We start from the raw sequence: 14616 nt of genomic DNA, 5'->3' as shown, positions 1-14616 counted from the left end.
ATTGATTTTGGGGAAGAATTTTGCCAATGTTCACGGAGTGCATCAACAGCCTGTAGTAAGTTTTATGTATAATAATATAATATATTTCAGTCACATATGGCAAAAAGAGAAATAAAATAACTAAATAAAGATATCTGACCTGTTTATTATTAAATGATTTATTTCCATTTATCCTTGATGCCAGTTCAAGAAATTCTTTATCTTCTGATTCATGAACAATTTGAAGATTATGACCAGAAAACGAAACAGAAATATTCAGTCTCTTTTGCAACTCTGAGATAGCTGAACCTTCCATGTCATTTTCCTGAAACCATGTTTTACATATGAACACTTGTGTTTGTATTATTCATAAACGAAAGGGTAAAATGGTCATTTTGTCACGTACAGACAGTTTGGCTTATTTACTCTAAAAAACAAACAGGAAAGCATCATTATTTATTCAGCCACTGTACCTTACAAGTACCTAATCATTTTTTGGACTCAGTAGACCACTAAATTTGTTTTTAAGTGTACTCTAATTGAATTCAAAAAACCGATTAGGGACTAAATGAGTCAAAAAGTGAAAGTTTGTTGCTGAACTGATACCTTTGTTTCTTTATAGGTAAAAAGAAAAAAACTGTGAAGAAAGATACTTCTTCTGATGACAGTTCTGATATGCGAGTAAAAAAACGCCGTGGATCAACTATCAGGGAGAAATTGAGGAGGGACTGTCACCTACATTCTGAAGGAGAAGGAGAAGCAAAAAGAGCTTCAATTACTTACTGCATAACCTACATTCTAAATTGCATCACCAAGCATTCACCTCAGTACATAATTCTAATGGTGGGGCGTATATTGAGAGGGATTGCCACCTCTCTCCTCTTTTTAGCCTTCGAATCATGGCTTGTTGCTGAACACAACAAGGTGAGATATAATATTACATTTCTAAATACACCCTTTATATTGTCTATTGTTCTAATGCTCTTGTTTTGATGCATCTGTAGAGAGGTTTTGAGCAACAATGGCTATCAACTACATTCTCCAAGGCAATATTTCTTGGGAATGGACTGGTTGCCATTTTAGCTGGTTTATTTGGAAATCTTTTAGTTGGTTCATTGGCCATGGGACCTGTTGCTCCATTTGATGCAGCTTCAATCTTTCTTGCCATTGGAATGGCCATCATCATATCATCATGGACTGAAAATTATGGTGACTCATCAAAAAGCAAAGATCTAATGACCCAATTCAGGGGTGCTGCTGTTGCAATTGCATCAGGTCTCTCTCTCTCTCATGCATATACAGGAGAAGCATGAAGAATCCAAAGTGGCAATCTTGTAATTATGAATACATATCATTCTACCTTCTAAATTTGGACCTAATAGTTTTTTTTTTTTTTTTTTTTTTTTTTTTTTTTTTTTTTTTGTAAAAACAGATGAAAAGATAGCATTATTGGGTGCAATACAATCTTTATTCGAGGGTTCAATGTACACTTTTGTGTTTCTATGGACACCTGCTTTAAGCCCAAATGGTAAAGACATTCCATATGGTTTCATTTTTTCTACTTTCATGTTATCTTCCATGTTAGGAAGCTCTTTAGCTTCTCGGTTGTTAGCACACACACACTGACATACATTGATATTGTGTTGTGTGTGTATGTATATATATATATATATATATATATATATATATATATATATGTATGTATGTATGTATGTATGTTCCGAATTATTATGACCATTTTGCCCTCATAGGAATTTTGACATTAACATACATGCGCACATTTCTTTTAGTGTAGATTTTGTCGAAGAGAAATGAAAACAAAGAAGATAAGTATCTCTTGTTGTTTATATATATACACTTTTTCTTCATGTTTAATAACTTAAAAACTATATAAATGTGAAAATTGAAGGTTCACACACTGTTAAAAGGATTGAAAAAGATAATTGCAAGTTCAGATATTCCAATGTTCGTCTGTGGTGACTTCAATTCAGTTCCAGGAAGGTAAGGACTTGATGAATATAAGTTAGCAATGTTTTACTTGATTTGGACATGAACAAGACTCAAGCAAAAGCAAGACTCATACTTTGGCATGGCTAGAAGCTTTGGAGGAAACAAGACTCAAGCAAAAGCAAACACACAGAGAGTTGTTAGCACATAGTAAGCTAGATAATGCGATTGTATATAAATTCTACTTCTCTTGAGTTCATTTCTTTTATTACAATTACTCAATATTGGAATAATTATTTGTATTTGACATATTAGTGAAATGAATTATCTTCGTTATTTATCGTATTTTATTTTGTATTATGAGATTTTTAATGTATTATTTAATATGAAAAATAGTAAATCAATAATATAATATTTTTTTTAAAACATTTAAAATTATGATACGCAAAAATGTGTGTCATCTTCATTTATGACATGGCCTTTCTTGACAGGGGCTTTCTTGATACGCATTGCGTGTCATTAACACGCGCGTCATAAGGTTACGACACGCGAATGCGTGTCGTCTTCCTTTATGACAGGGCCTTCCTTGATACGCATTGCGTGTCGTAAATGCGCGACGTAATTGTGCATCGTAAATGAGCGTCGTCTATAGACGACGCGCAAAAGCGCGTCGTTTCTCTTTATGACAGGGCCTTCCTTGACACGCATTTGCGCGTCATCTGAGCCTTTTACAACGCGCAATGAGCGTCATAAAAGGCTGTTTTTCTAGTAGTGACTTCCCAAGCCAGGACTTAACTTCCTACAAAGTTGGGATGTCATTTCCTATGAGTAGTATGTCATCCACATATAGTAACAAAAAGCTAACTATGCTCCCACTAGCCTTGACATATACACAAAATTCATCTTCACTCCTAGAAAAGCCAAATTCTTTGACTTTGTCATCAAATCAAAGATTCCATCTGCGAGGTGCTTTCTTTAATCCATAAATGGATTTCTCAAGCTTACACACTCTATTAGGGTACTTTGTATTGACAAAAACCTCTGGTTGACTCATGTCAACATCCTCAACCAACTTTCCATCTAGGAAAGTGGTTTTGACATCCATTTGCCATATTTCATAGTCATGAAATGCAGCTATGGCTAACAAAACCCTAATAGACTTAATCTTGGCCACTTGAGAAAAGGTCTCATGATTATCAACTCCTGGAGTTTGTGAGAAACACTTTGCAATCAGTCGTGCCTTATAAGTGTGTACATTACAATCCATGTTGGTCTTCTTCATGAATATCCACTTGCACCCAACTGTCTTACGACCTGGTACATTGTCAACCAACTTCCAAACTTGATTGTTATACATGGATTGTATCTCGTTGTCCATTGCCTCTTTCCATTTGGCAGACTCGGGGTCTGCCATGGCTTCCGCGTAACTGTTAGGTTCATCGAGACCTATCAGTGTCTCATCACTGATAAGTGTATCACCTTCCGCAGTAATATGGAATCCATAGTAATGCTCAGGTGCATTCCTAACCCTTGTGGAACGCCTCAGAGGTACCGACTTGTCAATTGGCTCAACAGGAGTTTCCTACTCAAGTTGAGTGCTAGGGTTTGAAGTTCCTTCACCACTTGACTCTTGAGTTTCTTCAAGGTCAACTTGCCTCCCACTGTTTCCTTGGCTTATGAACTCTATCTCTCTCTCTCTCTCTCTCTCTCTCTCTCTCTCTCTCTCTTTCTCTCTCAAGACAGCCCTCCTAGCTACAAAGACCGCATTTTCACTAGGTCTATAGAAGAGGTAACCAAAGGAATTTTGTGGGTAGCCGATGAAAATACACCTCTCACTTCGAGGTTCAAGCTTATCATGAGTCTTGCGTCTCATGAAAGCCTCGCAACCCCAAATCTTAATGTGGTCTAGTTTAGGTACTTTACTAGTCCACATCTCATGAAGAGTTTTGGCAACTTTCTTTGTAGGGACTAGATTCAGGATATGGGTAGCAGTCTCTAAGGCATACCCCCAAAATGAGATTGGTAGAGAAGCTCGACTCATCATGGAACGAACCATATCCAACAAGGTTCGATTACGCTTGTCAACCACACCATTCAACTGCGGTGTCCTGGGAGGTGTCAATTATCCCATATCCCCTAAGATAGTCTAGGAACTCTGAACTAAGATACTCATCACCTCGATCGGATCGAAGCATCTTAATGTTCCTGCCCAATTGATTCTTTACTTCCTGTTTAAACTCTTTAAACCTTTCAAAAGGCTCTGACTTATGCTTGATTAAGTAGTCATATCCATATCTACTGTAATCATCACTAAATGTCAAATAATAACGATTAGCATGCCTTGTGGCATGTTTGAAGGGTCCACACACATCCGTGTGTACGAGATCCAAAAAACCTTCACCCCTCTCACAAGAACCTGTGAAGGGTGACTTTGTCATTTTTCCAAGTAAGCATGATTCACAAATATCATCTGACTTTAGGTCAAATGACTCCAAGACTCCATCCTTTTGGAGTTGGCCTATGCTTTTCTTGCTTATATGTCCAAGGCGACAATGCCATAATGATGTTTTATCCAAGTTATTATCATTAACAGAATCAATACACAATACATTATTTCCTAAGTTATCAACTACAAATACAGTTTCATACACATCATCACAAGGGAATGCTTTAAAATAAAGAACATTATTAAAGAAAGCATTAAACGAACCAACTTCATTATCGAATGAAAAGGTGAAACCTTGTTTATACAATGCATGAAAGGAGATAATTTTTCTTGCCATTTCTGGCGAGTAATAACATTTATTCAAATCTAAACTAAACCTACTACTTAGCGATAAAGTATAAACTCCAATCTTGGTGATAGGTAAAGATTTCCTATTCCCCATGATTAAATTTATTCTTCGATGCTCCACATTCTCACTTCTTCTTAGTCCCTGCAAATCAGAAGATATATGAATACTACAACCGGTATCAAGGACCCAAGACTTAGAATCGGGTGAGTTATTAGATAAGATAGTGTAAATACCTGCATGGTTGGGTTTAACTTTCCCATACTTCAAATCTTGCTGGTACTTTTGGCAGTTCTGCTTCCAGTGCGACTTCTCATGGCAATAGAAGCATGCAGTCTCTTTTGGGTCAGAAGAAGGAGTGACGAAACCTTTCTTGGTTCCACTTGAAGAACAGCCATCAAGGGTCATAGCCTTGGTACCCTTTGAAGAGCTCTTCCTCTTATTCCCTCTACCTTTCCTGATTGCCAAGACAAGGGCAGAGTTTAGAGTATGAGTAGGAGTGTTAACAACCGACTTATCTTTAAGACCTGTTTTTGCAGTCTTGAGGAGTCCCTGAAGTTTTTTGAGTGTGACTTCTTCCTTATTCATGTGGTATGTCATGCGAAATTGATCATAGCACAAGGGTTAGGAGTGCAAAATGATATCTATTGCAAGCTCCTCAGGTAAGTTCACATTAAGCTTCAACAAACGATCCACATACCTTTGCATTTTCTGCATATGGCTCATGACGGAGTCTCCATCCTTCATCCTGGTTACTATCATGGAGCAGATGATTTCATACCTCTATTGTAGTGCACTTTGATAGTATCTTTCCATCAGATCTTGGTGCATTTCAAAAGGTTAGAAGTCCTCATAGGACTTTTGGAGTTCTGCTGTCATGGTGGCCAACATGATACAAGCCACTTTGATGGCATCCCTTTCATGTGCCCGAAAGTCAGCGATCTCCTCGGGAGTTGCAGTGGTCTCATCAATCTCTTTAAGCTCCTTATCAAGGACATATTCTTTGTCCTCGTAGCGGGTAATCATCCTGATGTTTCTGATCCATTCATTGAAGTTGGATCTATTAAAAGTGATTTTCCCACACAAGTTCATAAGGGTAAAGGAGCCATTAGGATTAGAGCTAGAAGCAGCATTGTTTGAAGACATCTGAAAGAAGAGGACAAGATTAGTTTAGATATTAAGAGAGTCCTAAATAAAATACCCAAATGTAATATTAAGGCTAGGATCCAATCACAATATATTATAACTTATAAGAGGTATGGCGTAATCCAAGCTATAACATATTTGAAAGGTAGGTGAATGACGATTCACCAATTTCCACCTTGATAAACGAAATATAAATATTAGGTTTTTAATTGGTTTTTAGAAATTCCTAGATTCTTTTGAGATTCAATGAACTTTTCAAAGGCATGTTTCAATCTCGAGTGTGCCCTCCAAGCTTTTTGACTAGGATACCAAGGATCACAAAACGAGGTGTGAAGTAATCATGCAAATCACTTGGTACCCTTAAAGTTCATCACTCAATCGATGTGTCGGTTAACCATACACGCTCCACCGATACTATGATAAACCTTAAGTCACCCTTTACCTACCTTTTTAAGTCCAAGTTAGTGTGCCGGTTAACCACACATGCTCCACGAACGACTTAAACAAAGTGTAAAGTGTAATTTCATGGATTAGCACCTTATTCACATTTTCCTAAAGTAACTAAGATTGGGAATTTAATAAAACATTTAGTTACTTTATAATATTCATCATACTTTTAATGAGAATTTATAAGTCCTTGTCTTACTCGTTCGGCTAACGACCATCCACCGATCAAGGAAGCGGTGGGTGACAGTGGACACCCATTAAGTTGCCATTTTATAGGCAACAACCTTATACCCCCCTTATAGACCGGCTTCGTGAATGAGGCGTAGTAGTGGTAAGACGACTAGATCTTATACATATATATATATATATATATATATATATATATATATATATATATATATATATATATATATATATATATATATATATTATTAACTTATAATATTATAAAGTATAAGGGTTGATTTTTAATGTTTAAAAATTCTAAGGGTTGGAACTAAAGTTTTTTTTAATCATGACTTTACTTGTTCCAAAACTTGAGGGCAAGTTTTGTAACTTTACAACACCTTTCATATTCATAACTTATGAGCTATTAAAATGAAGACTCTTCATTTTAGAACTTATGTGTTCTTTTAATCGCTTTTAACACAAATAGACTTTTGGTTATCCATAATTTGAGGACAAGTTATGGATTCCATTAAAACACATAAAGATCATGAATTAAACATTTAAACAAGTAATTCCTATGATCTATCAAGAACTCATAAGAACATGAATATTCATATCAACATTTCAAGAACATATGACCACATATAATGATGAAAAATTGATATTAGCCATTGTAAATGGATTAGAACAACCATTACACCATCTAAAACAAGTTTTATAACACCAAAATAGTTTAGGGTAATGTTTCTAGTCCATTTCCAGAAGCACAAATCGAATTTCTGCATTTTGCATGACCAACTCGTCGAGTACATGAACTGACTCGCTGAGTTGGTTGGTTTTTCACTTGGACTAGTCGATTCCTCCCCATGGACTCGTCGATTCCCTTGAGCGGACAAAAAAAATCAATTTTCAACACTACTTTCCATAAAGTATTCACAAACAAGCCTAGGCTCTGATACCAATGATGGGTTTTGAGCATTCTAACACTTCCTAAGTGTACATGCAACCCTAATAAACATTGGATCTATGTTTGTCTAAATACATGCAAAATATGGGTTCCAAGGTTCATAATCCTATCTAGCATACATGGGGAACTTTTATCCTAAAAGGATGGCTAGAATTACATACCCTGTAGTTGATTTTGATTCCTTGAAACCTTGTGAGCCTAGCACTCCAAGTGTCATGACTCAAATGTTTCACACAACACCAAATGCTTTTGGAATGACTTTTGAGAGAATACTCATACTCTAAAATCGGCGTAGCCCTAACTTGTACTTGTGTAGCCGATTTTGGTGGATAGTATATTCCTTATATAGTGCGACACATCTAGGGTTATACCATGTAAACCCTAATGTGTCATGACTCTTCATTTCCATGACCCATGGGTTTCTAGCTCCCATGGAGCATCCTGTGGGTTTAACCCAACTTGATAATCCATGGAGCCATTTACCCACTACACAAGTTATGGATGATTTACATAATCAACCCATATATTTAATTAGTTATCTTTTGATCACTTAATTAATTCCAAATTAATTTTTGATCAATACTAATTAAATAATACTATTAGTATATTAGAACTTATAATATATTAATAACCACATGTGTTATTTCTCTCATTTAGTCTATCCAAATGCATGATGCCATGCAACCCAAATGGACCATGCTGGGTCGGGTCAAGTACATACTAGAAATAGTTATGGACATAGACACCTTATCCAACAGTTTATTAGACCGAGTAGCTCACCGTGGGGAGCGCCGATCCTTTTTGTCAAGAAAAAGGATGGTTCACACCGGATGTCCATTGATTACCGGGAGTTGAACAAGTTGACGGTCAAGAACCGTTACCCATTACCGAGGATCGACGATTTGTTTGATCAATTGTAGGGAGCGTGTTGGTTCTCCAAGATTGATCTGAGGTAGAGATATCATCAGCTGGGGGTGCGTGATGAGGATATCCAGAAAACAGCGTTCATGAATCGTCATAGGCATCACGAGTTCGTGGTGATGCCTTTTGGGCTCACCAATGCGCCGACGACGTTCATGGATCTCATGAACAGGGTGTGCAGGCCGATGTTGGATCGTTCAGTGATTGTCTTCATTGATGATATATTGCTGTATTCGAGATCCATAGAGCAGCATGAAGAGCATTTGAGGGAGATCCTCGGAGTTTTGAGAGGGGAGAGGCTTTACGCCAAATTCTCCAAGTGCGATTTCTGGTTACGAGAGGTCCAGTTCCTTGGACATCTCGTCAACCAGAATGGGATATTGGTCGATCCGGCCAAGATTGAGGCAGTTATGAGGTGGGAGGTGCCGAGATCACCTACCGAGATCAGGAGTTTTCTAGGGTTGGCTGGCTATTATCGGAGATTTATCAGGGATTTCTCCAAGATCGTTGTGCCACTCACCAGGTTGACCCGAAAGGGTGTTGCTTTTTCATGGGGTCTAGAGCAGCAGACCTCGTTTGAGACACTTCGCCAGAGATTATGCGAAGCCCCGGTATTAACCCTCCCAGAAGGGATGGAGGATTTTGTGGTGTATTGTGACGCATCGATATCGGGGTTGGGTGAAAACTTATACAGAGGGGGAATGTAATAGCGTATGCATCGAGGCAGCTGAAGCCTCATGAGACGACGTATCCCACCCACGATCTGGAGTTGGGGGCAGTGGTGTTCGACCTCAAGATCTGGCATCACTATTTGTATGGGGTTCGGTGTACCATCTACACGGACCACAAGAGCTTGAAGTATTTGATGGATCAGCCCAATATGAATATACGCCAGAGGAGATGGTTGGACGTGGTAAAGGATTACGATTGTGAGATCCTGTACCACCCGAGCAAGGCCAATGTTGTAGCTGATGCCCTAAGTCATAGGGCGGAGAGCACCCCGATTCGAGACATTTGTATGCGGTTGACAGTGATGACTCTAGTGTTGGACACCATTCGGGAGGCCCAGGTAAAGGCCGTGAGGCTGGAGAACCGTAAGAGAGAGCGGGTGATTGGGCAGGTACTGGAGTTCATTACCGATAGCCGCAGGCTTATAACCTTTCAGGGTCGGATTTGGGTGTCGTATGCAGGCGGGGAGTGCACCACTTTGATGGAGGAGGTGCATAGATCGAGATTTTCGATCCATCCTAGGGCCACTAAGATGTATTTGGATCTTAAGAAAGATTATTGGTGGCCCTATATGAAGAGGGATGTAGCATGGTTTGTTGAGAGGTGCTTACCCTGTCGCAGGGTTAAGGCCGAGTACCAGCGTCCGAATGGCATGTTGTAGCCACTTGAGGTTCCTCAATGGAAGTGGGAACAAATTTCTATGGATTTCATCACCAAGTTGCCGAGGACCGCGAGGGGTGTCGATGCAATTTAGGTGATCGTCAACCGACTGACGAAGAGCGCTCACTTTCTTGCTATTAGTGATAGCTTTTCTGCTGAGAGGCGGGCAGAGTTGTATGTGAGGGAGGTGGTATCACGGCGTGGAGTGCCGATCACAATTGTATCAGATCGGGATGTATGTTTCACTACCAGGTTCTAGAAGAAGTTCCATGAGGAGTTGGGCACGAGGCTGCATTTCAGTAGCGCTTACCACCCTCAGACGGACGAATAGAGTGAGCGGATGATTCAAACACTCGAGGACATGCTTCGGGCATGTGTGTTGGACTTCAAAGGGGCTTGGGATACATATTTTCCGTTGGCTGCGTTTTCCTATAACAAAAGTCACCATTCGAGCATTGATATGCCTCCCTTCGAGTTGTTGTATAGGAGGAGGTGTCAGACTCTCATCTGTTAGGGAGAGGTAGGGCAGTGAGTGATGGGCAGCACTAAGATAGTGCTTCAGAAGATAAAGCAGATTTAGCAGGTCAGGCAGAGGTTGTTGACAGCTCAGAGTCGTCAGAAGAGTTACGCGGATAGGCGGTGATCCGAACTCGAGTTTCAGGTCGGAGACTTCGTACTCCTGAAAGTGTCTCCTTGAAAAGGAGTGATTCGTTTCAGTAAGGGGCAAGCTACGGCCCCGGTATATTGGGTCGTTCAGGGTGACCGCAAGGGTAGGCAGGGTAGCATATTGGTTGGAGCTACCTACAGAGTTGAGCCAGATTCATGATACCTTCCACGTGTCTCAGTTGAGGAAGTGTATAGCCGACGAGTCAGCGGTGGTGCCGCTGGAGGATATTAAGGTGGACTCGAGCCTGAATTATGCTGAGAGGCCAATTGCGATCCGGGATCGGAAGATCAAGGTTCTGAGGAACAAGGAGATGTCCCTGGTGCACGTCAAGTGGCAACATCGGAGAGGGTCCGAACTAACTTTGTAACCAGAGTTGGAGATACGAGAGCAGCATCCGGAGTTGTTTGCAGATCAAGACTTTGAGGGCGAAGTTTGATTCTAGTGGGGGAGAATTGTAACATCCGGATTACTGGGTATTATGTTTAATCATTTATTTTTGAGTAAAAGAGAGGGACTCGACGAGTTGAGTCGTAGACTCGTCGAGTAGGACTGCGATTGCTGGCTGGATTAATGAACGGACTCGACGAGTCGGCAAGGGTGGACTCGACGAGTCTGCGCTGTGGAATAAAACCCTAATTCTTGGGGTCTGTGCCCTATTTAAAGGCTTTTATGGCCTCCATTTGCGGCTACCAGTCCTGAGAGAGAAACCCTAGAGAGCTTGAGTGAGTTGTGAGAGAAATTGAGCTATTTTGATCATTTTTGGCGTGGTTTAGCCAAGGATAAAGTGTTTCAAACAAGAGGAGGTCAAGGGGATTACTATTATGTGGGTTTCCAGCTTGGATCTGCAACTTTGAGGTAGAGAATCGATCCCTTTTTTTGTTTAATATGAGATCCTTGAATTTGAGGGTTTTCTATATCGTTTATTGGCTTGTTTTGATGCTTATGTTGTCCCATTGAGTGATAGACTCTGGATCCGGACGTTTTGAGGTCCAGAGAGCCTTAGCCAACATGCTTTATGTGGTTTCATGGAGGAAATGAACTTAGGTTTCCCTTTTAGTAGTTATTTCACCAAAAGAAGCTTTGGGGGTGTTGCATGTGTACCAAGATTCGACCTTTGCGTGATTATTATGCTTGGGAAGGTCAAATCTATGGATTAGAGAAACAGATATGACCTCAGAAGGTCATTTGAGTGTGATCATGGAGGCAAATTGCCGAGTTCATAAGTGGACTCGACGAGTCGAGTTGGGCTTGCCTCGCGATTCGTGACAGGAGGAACCCGTCGAGTGGAAGGATGACTCGACAAGCCAAGAGAGTCTAGAAGGACTCAGAGGACCCGCTTGGACTCGCCAAGTCGTCCATGTGCACTCGATGAGTCGGGTCAAAGTTTGACTGTTAACTTTCGTTGACCTTAGAGTTCTGGCCAAGATTGATTCAAGAGAGTTCGGAGAGGGGTAGAATGGCCTTCTACCCAATCTTTAGATGAGTCTATGAGAGAGTATTGATCGGGGATGTTATTGGAATGATAGGAGGAGGCTAGGATGGGACGTTGAGCACGAGAGTTTATCCGACTTCATTCGAGGTGAGTCTTCTCACTATACATTACCTAGAGTGGTATCTATGTGTAGATCGGAGGGTCTTGTGTGCTATGTATATGTATGAGATTATGTGCAATGTGATATATGTATGCTATGTGATTGTATAGACTGGACTGGAGGGTCCAATGATATAGACCAAACCGAAGGGTCCAACGATATAGACCGGGCTGAAGGGTCCAACGAGCTATGACTAGACCAGAGGGTCCAACGAGCAACGGGACCGGGGGGTCCCGCTGAGACACATCGACCGGAGGGTCGTACTGTAGCCTCGAGTGGTGTATGTGTTGTATGTGGTATTTTGGGGAACTCATTAAGCATTTATGCTTACAGTGGTTGTGCTATGTGTTTCGGGTACTAGCGAGGACCATGGGAAAGTGTCGGCATGACATGTACACACAGAGAGGATTTATGTATTTAAGATCTTGGGATTTACTATCATATTTTATGGATGAATGTATGTTTTAATAACGAAATATTGTTTTCGAAATTTACATTGTTACAATTACCCTCAGATATTCGCCGAGTTCCTAACATAACTTGCCAATTTCCCGAGTCCAAGGCAATCTTCATCAGACTCACCGAGTCACTCTACTGACTTGTCGAGTCTACGACAATCTTCATCGGACTCGCCGAGTCTACCATACCACTCGCCGAGTCCCTTCGGGTCTTCATCCAAACAGATGCTTTTTAAGCCATGCCAAGGCTCTATAATGCAGATCCAACTTCCCAAGGCATGCTTATCACGTAAAGTTGCAAACTTTACATGCATGCAAGGCTCTAATGACTCATAATGCCAAATCCACACTTAAAATGGGGTCTAACTCAAATGGAAGGTTTCATAATGACAAGACTAGAAACCTTATGAACCTAGATCCCAAGGAGGGTTTAGATATGGAGTTTCAACTTCAGATCCAGCTCATACCCAACAATAGCTTCATAACCAAGCCAAAAAGCCCTAAACTTCATCCAAAGAGATCTAGAAAGGAAAGAGGCCAAGATCATGAATTGATACCTCAAATGGAGCTAACTGAGATAGATTTTGCAGATCCACAAGAGTCCATTGCTGCTAGCTACTTGACCTTCAAGCTCCCTTCACAAGTTCTACTTTCCAAAGCTCAAAAACACACTCAAATGAAGCTCTCACATGAAATAGGGTTTGTTGGGCTCTCTAGAGGTTGTAAGGGACTAAGGGAGGATAATGGTTCCTTAAAAAGGGTCCAAAACCCTGGAAATTAGCCTACAGCTCCAACTCGTCGAGTCACTATTCCGACTCGGTGAGTTGGACACTTAAACACGTAGCCCCAAACCCGCTGCTTCACGTCGAGTAAGGGAATCCAACTCATTAAGTAGACCTTGAAACTTGAAAATTAAACCCGTAATGTTAATACCTGAGAATCGAGGCATTAAAATTATCCTCCACTTGAGCTAGACTTCGTCCTTGAAGTCCGTTGCGGTGAACAACTCCGGATACTGCTCCCGCATCTCAACATCCGACTCCCATGTCCACTCGGAACCTCTTTGGTGCTCACACTGTACCTTTACCAAAGGTACCTCCTTTTTTCGTAGAACCTTCACCCTACTCTTCAGAATGGCCACAGGCCCTTCAACATAATCCAAGCGCTCACCGACCTGAATGTCATCCAACGATACTACCGCCTCCTGATCCATGATGCACTTTCGCAAATGCGTAATGTGAAAGGTGATGTGAATCCCAATCAAACATGTTCATAAGGTCTATCATTCATGCCACTTAGCCAATTTGATAAAATCCTGATAATACAAAGTATCGGAAACCCAACACTTCGGCCTTGCAGATATCCACTTTCCTCCGCCGGTCGAAGGGCCTAATCGATGCTCCTCTCATCAAAAAACAACATAATGATACAAAAACTACTACTACACATGAATCCCAAGTCATAAACCCACTTCAAATCTTCCTGCTACCATATGACGTTTCTCAAACGAAGTCGACACCTCCTTGGTTCCAACTTTTCTGCCCACTACCTGAACATCGGACACCTCACCAATTACTGAACCAAAAGACACGCACAAACAACAGTCCCACGCGTCTCCTGAAAAGAAACCGACTGGCTGGAGTTGCTTCCATGCCCTGCCACCAACTTCTGCCAACATAGTGAACGTTACATGACCCACGTCAGCCTCATATCCTTCCTGGTCTTCAGTGGCCCATCTTCGCCTTACTTCGGACACGGTATGGATCTTTCGCAGTTGAGACCACCCCAATACACATCACAATAACTGGAACCATCATCAACATACCTTCCACTAACGACCAACTACTACGAAACTCATGTCTAACCCTTATCACCCCCCTTCGGGTCGGAATACCAACATGTCAAATGTCTTCAGTATGAATGGACCTGTTAGTCCCCAAAATGCTTGTGTATCAATCAGATCCGTTTGATGGTGCGGAATCCCAATCAAATGGATGATGTCAGATCAAATAGAAGAAAAGGAGAAGAAGAAGATGATGAATCTTGTATGTATTGATATGAATGAAGATCCGGATACAAGATTCACACACAATAACACACACTCTCTTTTCTCTCTCTCTAGAACACCTTCAAATACACACAC

General features: G+C 40.8%; 1 protein-coding gene across 1 annotated transcript; it reads left to right on the top strand.

Annotated features, from left to right (window-relative positions):
• The first annotated feature begins 365 nt into the window (after nucleotides 1–365).
• LOC145030091 (uncharacterized) lies at nucleotides 366–2139 on the top strand. Its single transcript, XM_078978518.1, has 5 exons — nucleotides 366–390; nucleotides 602–903; nucleotides 984–1254; nucleotides 1412–1507; nucleotides 1889–2139. The coding sequence occupies exons 1-5, from the start codon at nucleotides 366–368 to the stop codon at nucleotides 1957–1959; spliced, it is 765 nt and encodes a 254-aa protein (XP_078834644.1). The 3' UTR covers nucleotides 1960–2139.
• The last annotated feature ends 12477 nt before the right edge of the window (nucleotides 2140–14616 follow it).

This window comes from Lactuca saligna, chromosome 2 (genome assembly GCF_052625555.1).
Source record: "Lactuca saligna cultivar CGN05327 chromosome 2, ASM5262555v1, whole genome shotgun sequence".
Lineage (NCBI taxonomy): Eukaryota > Viridiplantae > Streptophyta > Magnoliopsida > Asterales > Asteraceae > Lactuca > Lactuca saligna.
Note: the sequence above shows the minus strand (reverse complement) of the source record. Positions and strands in the feature narration are given on the sequence as shown.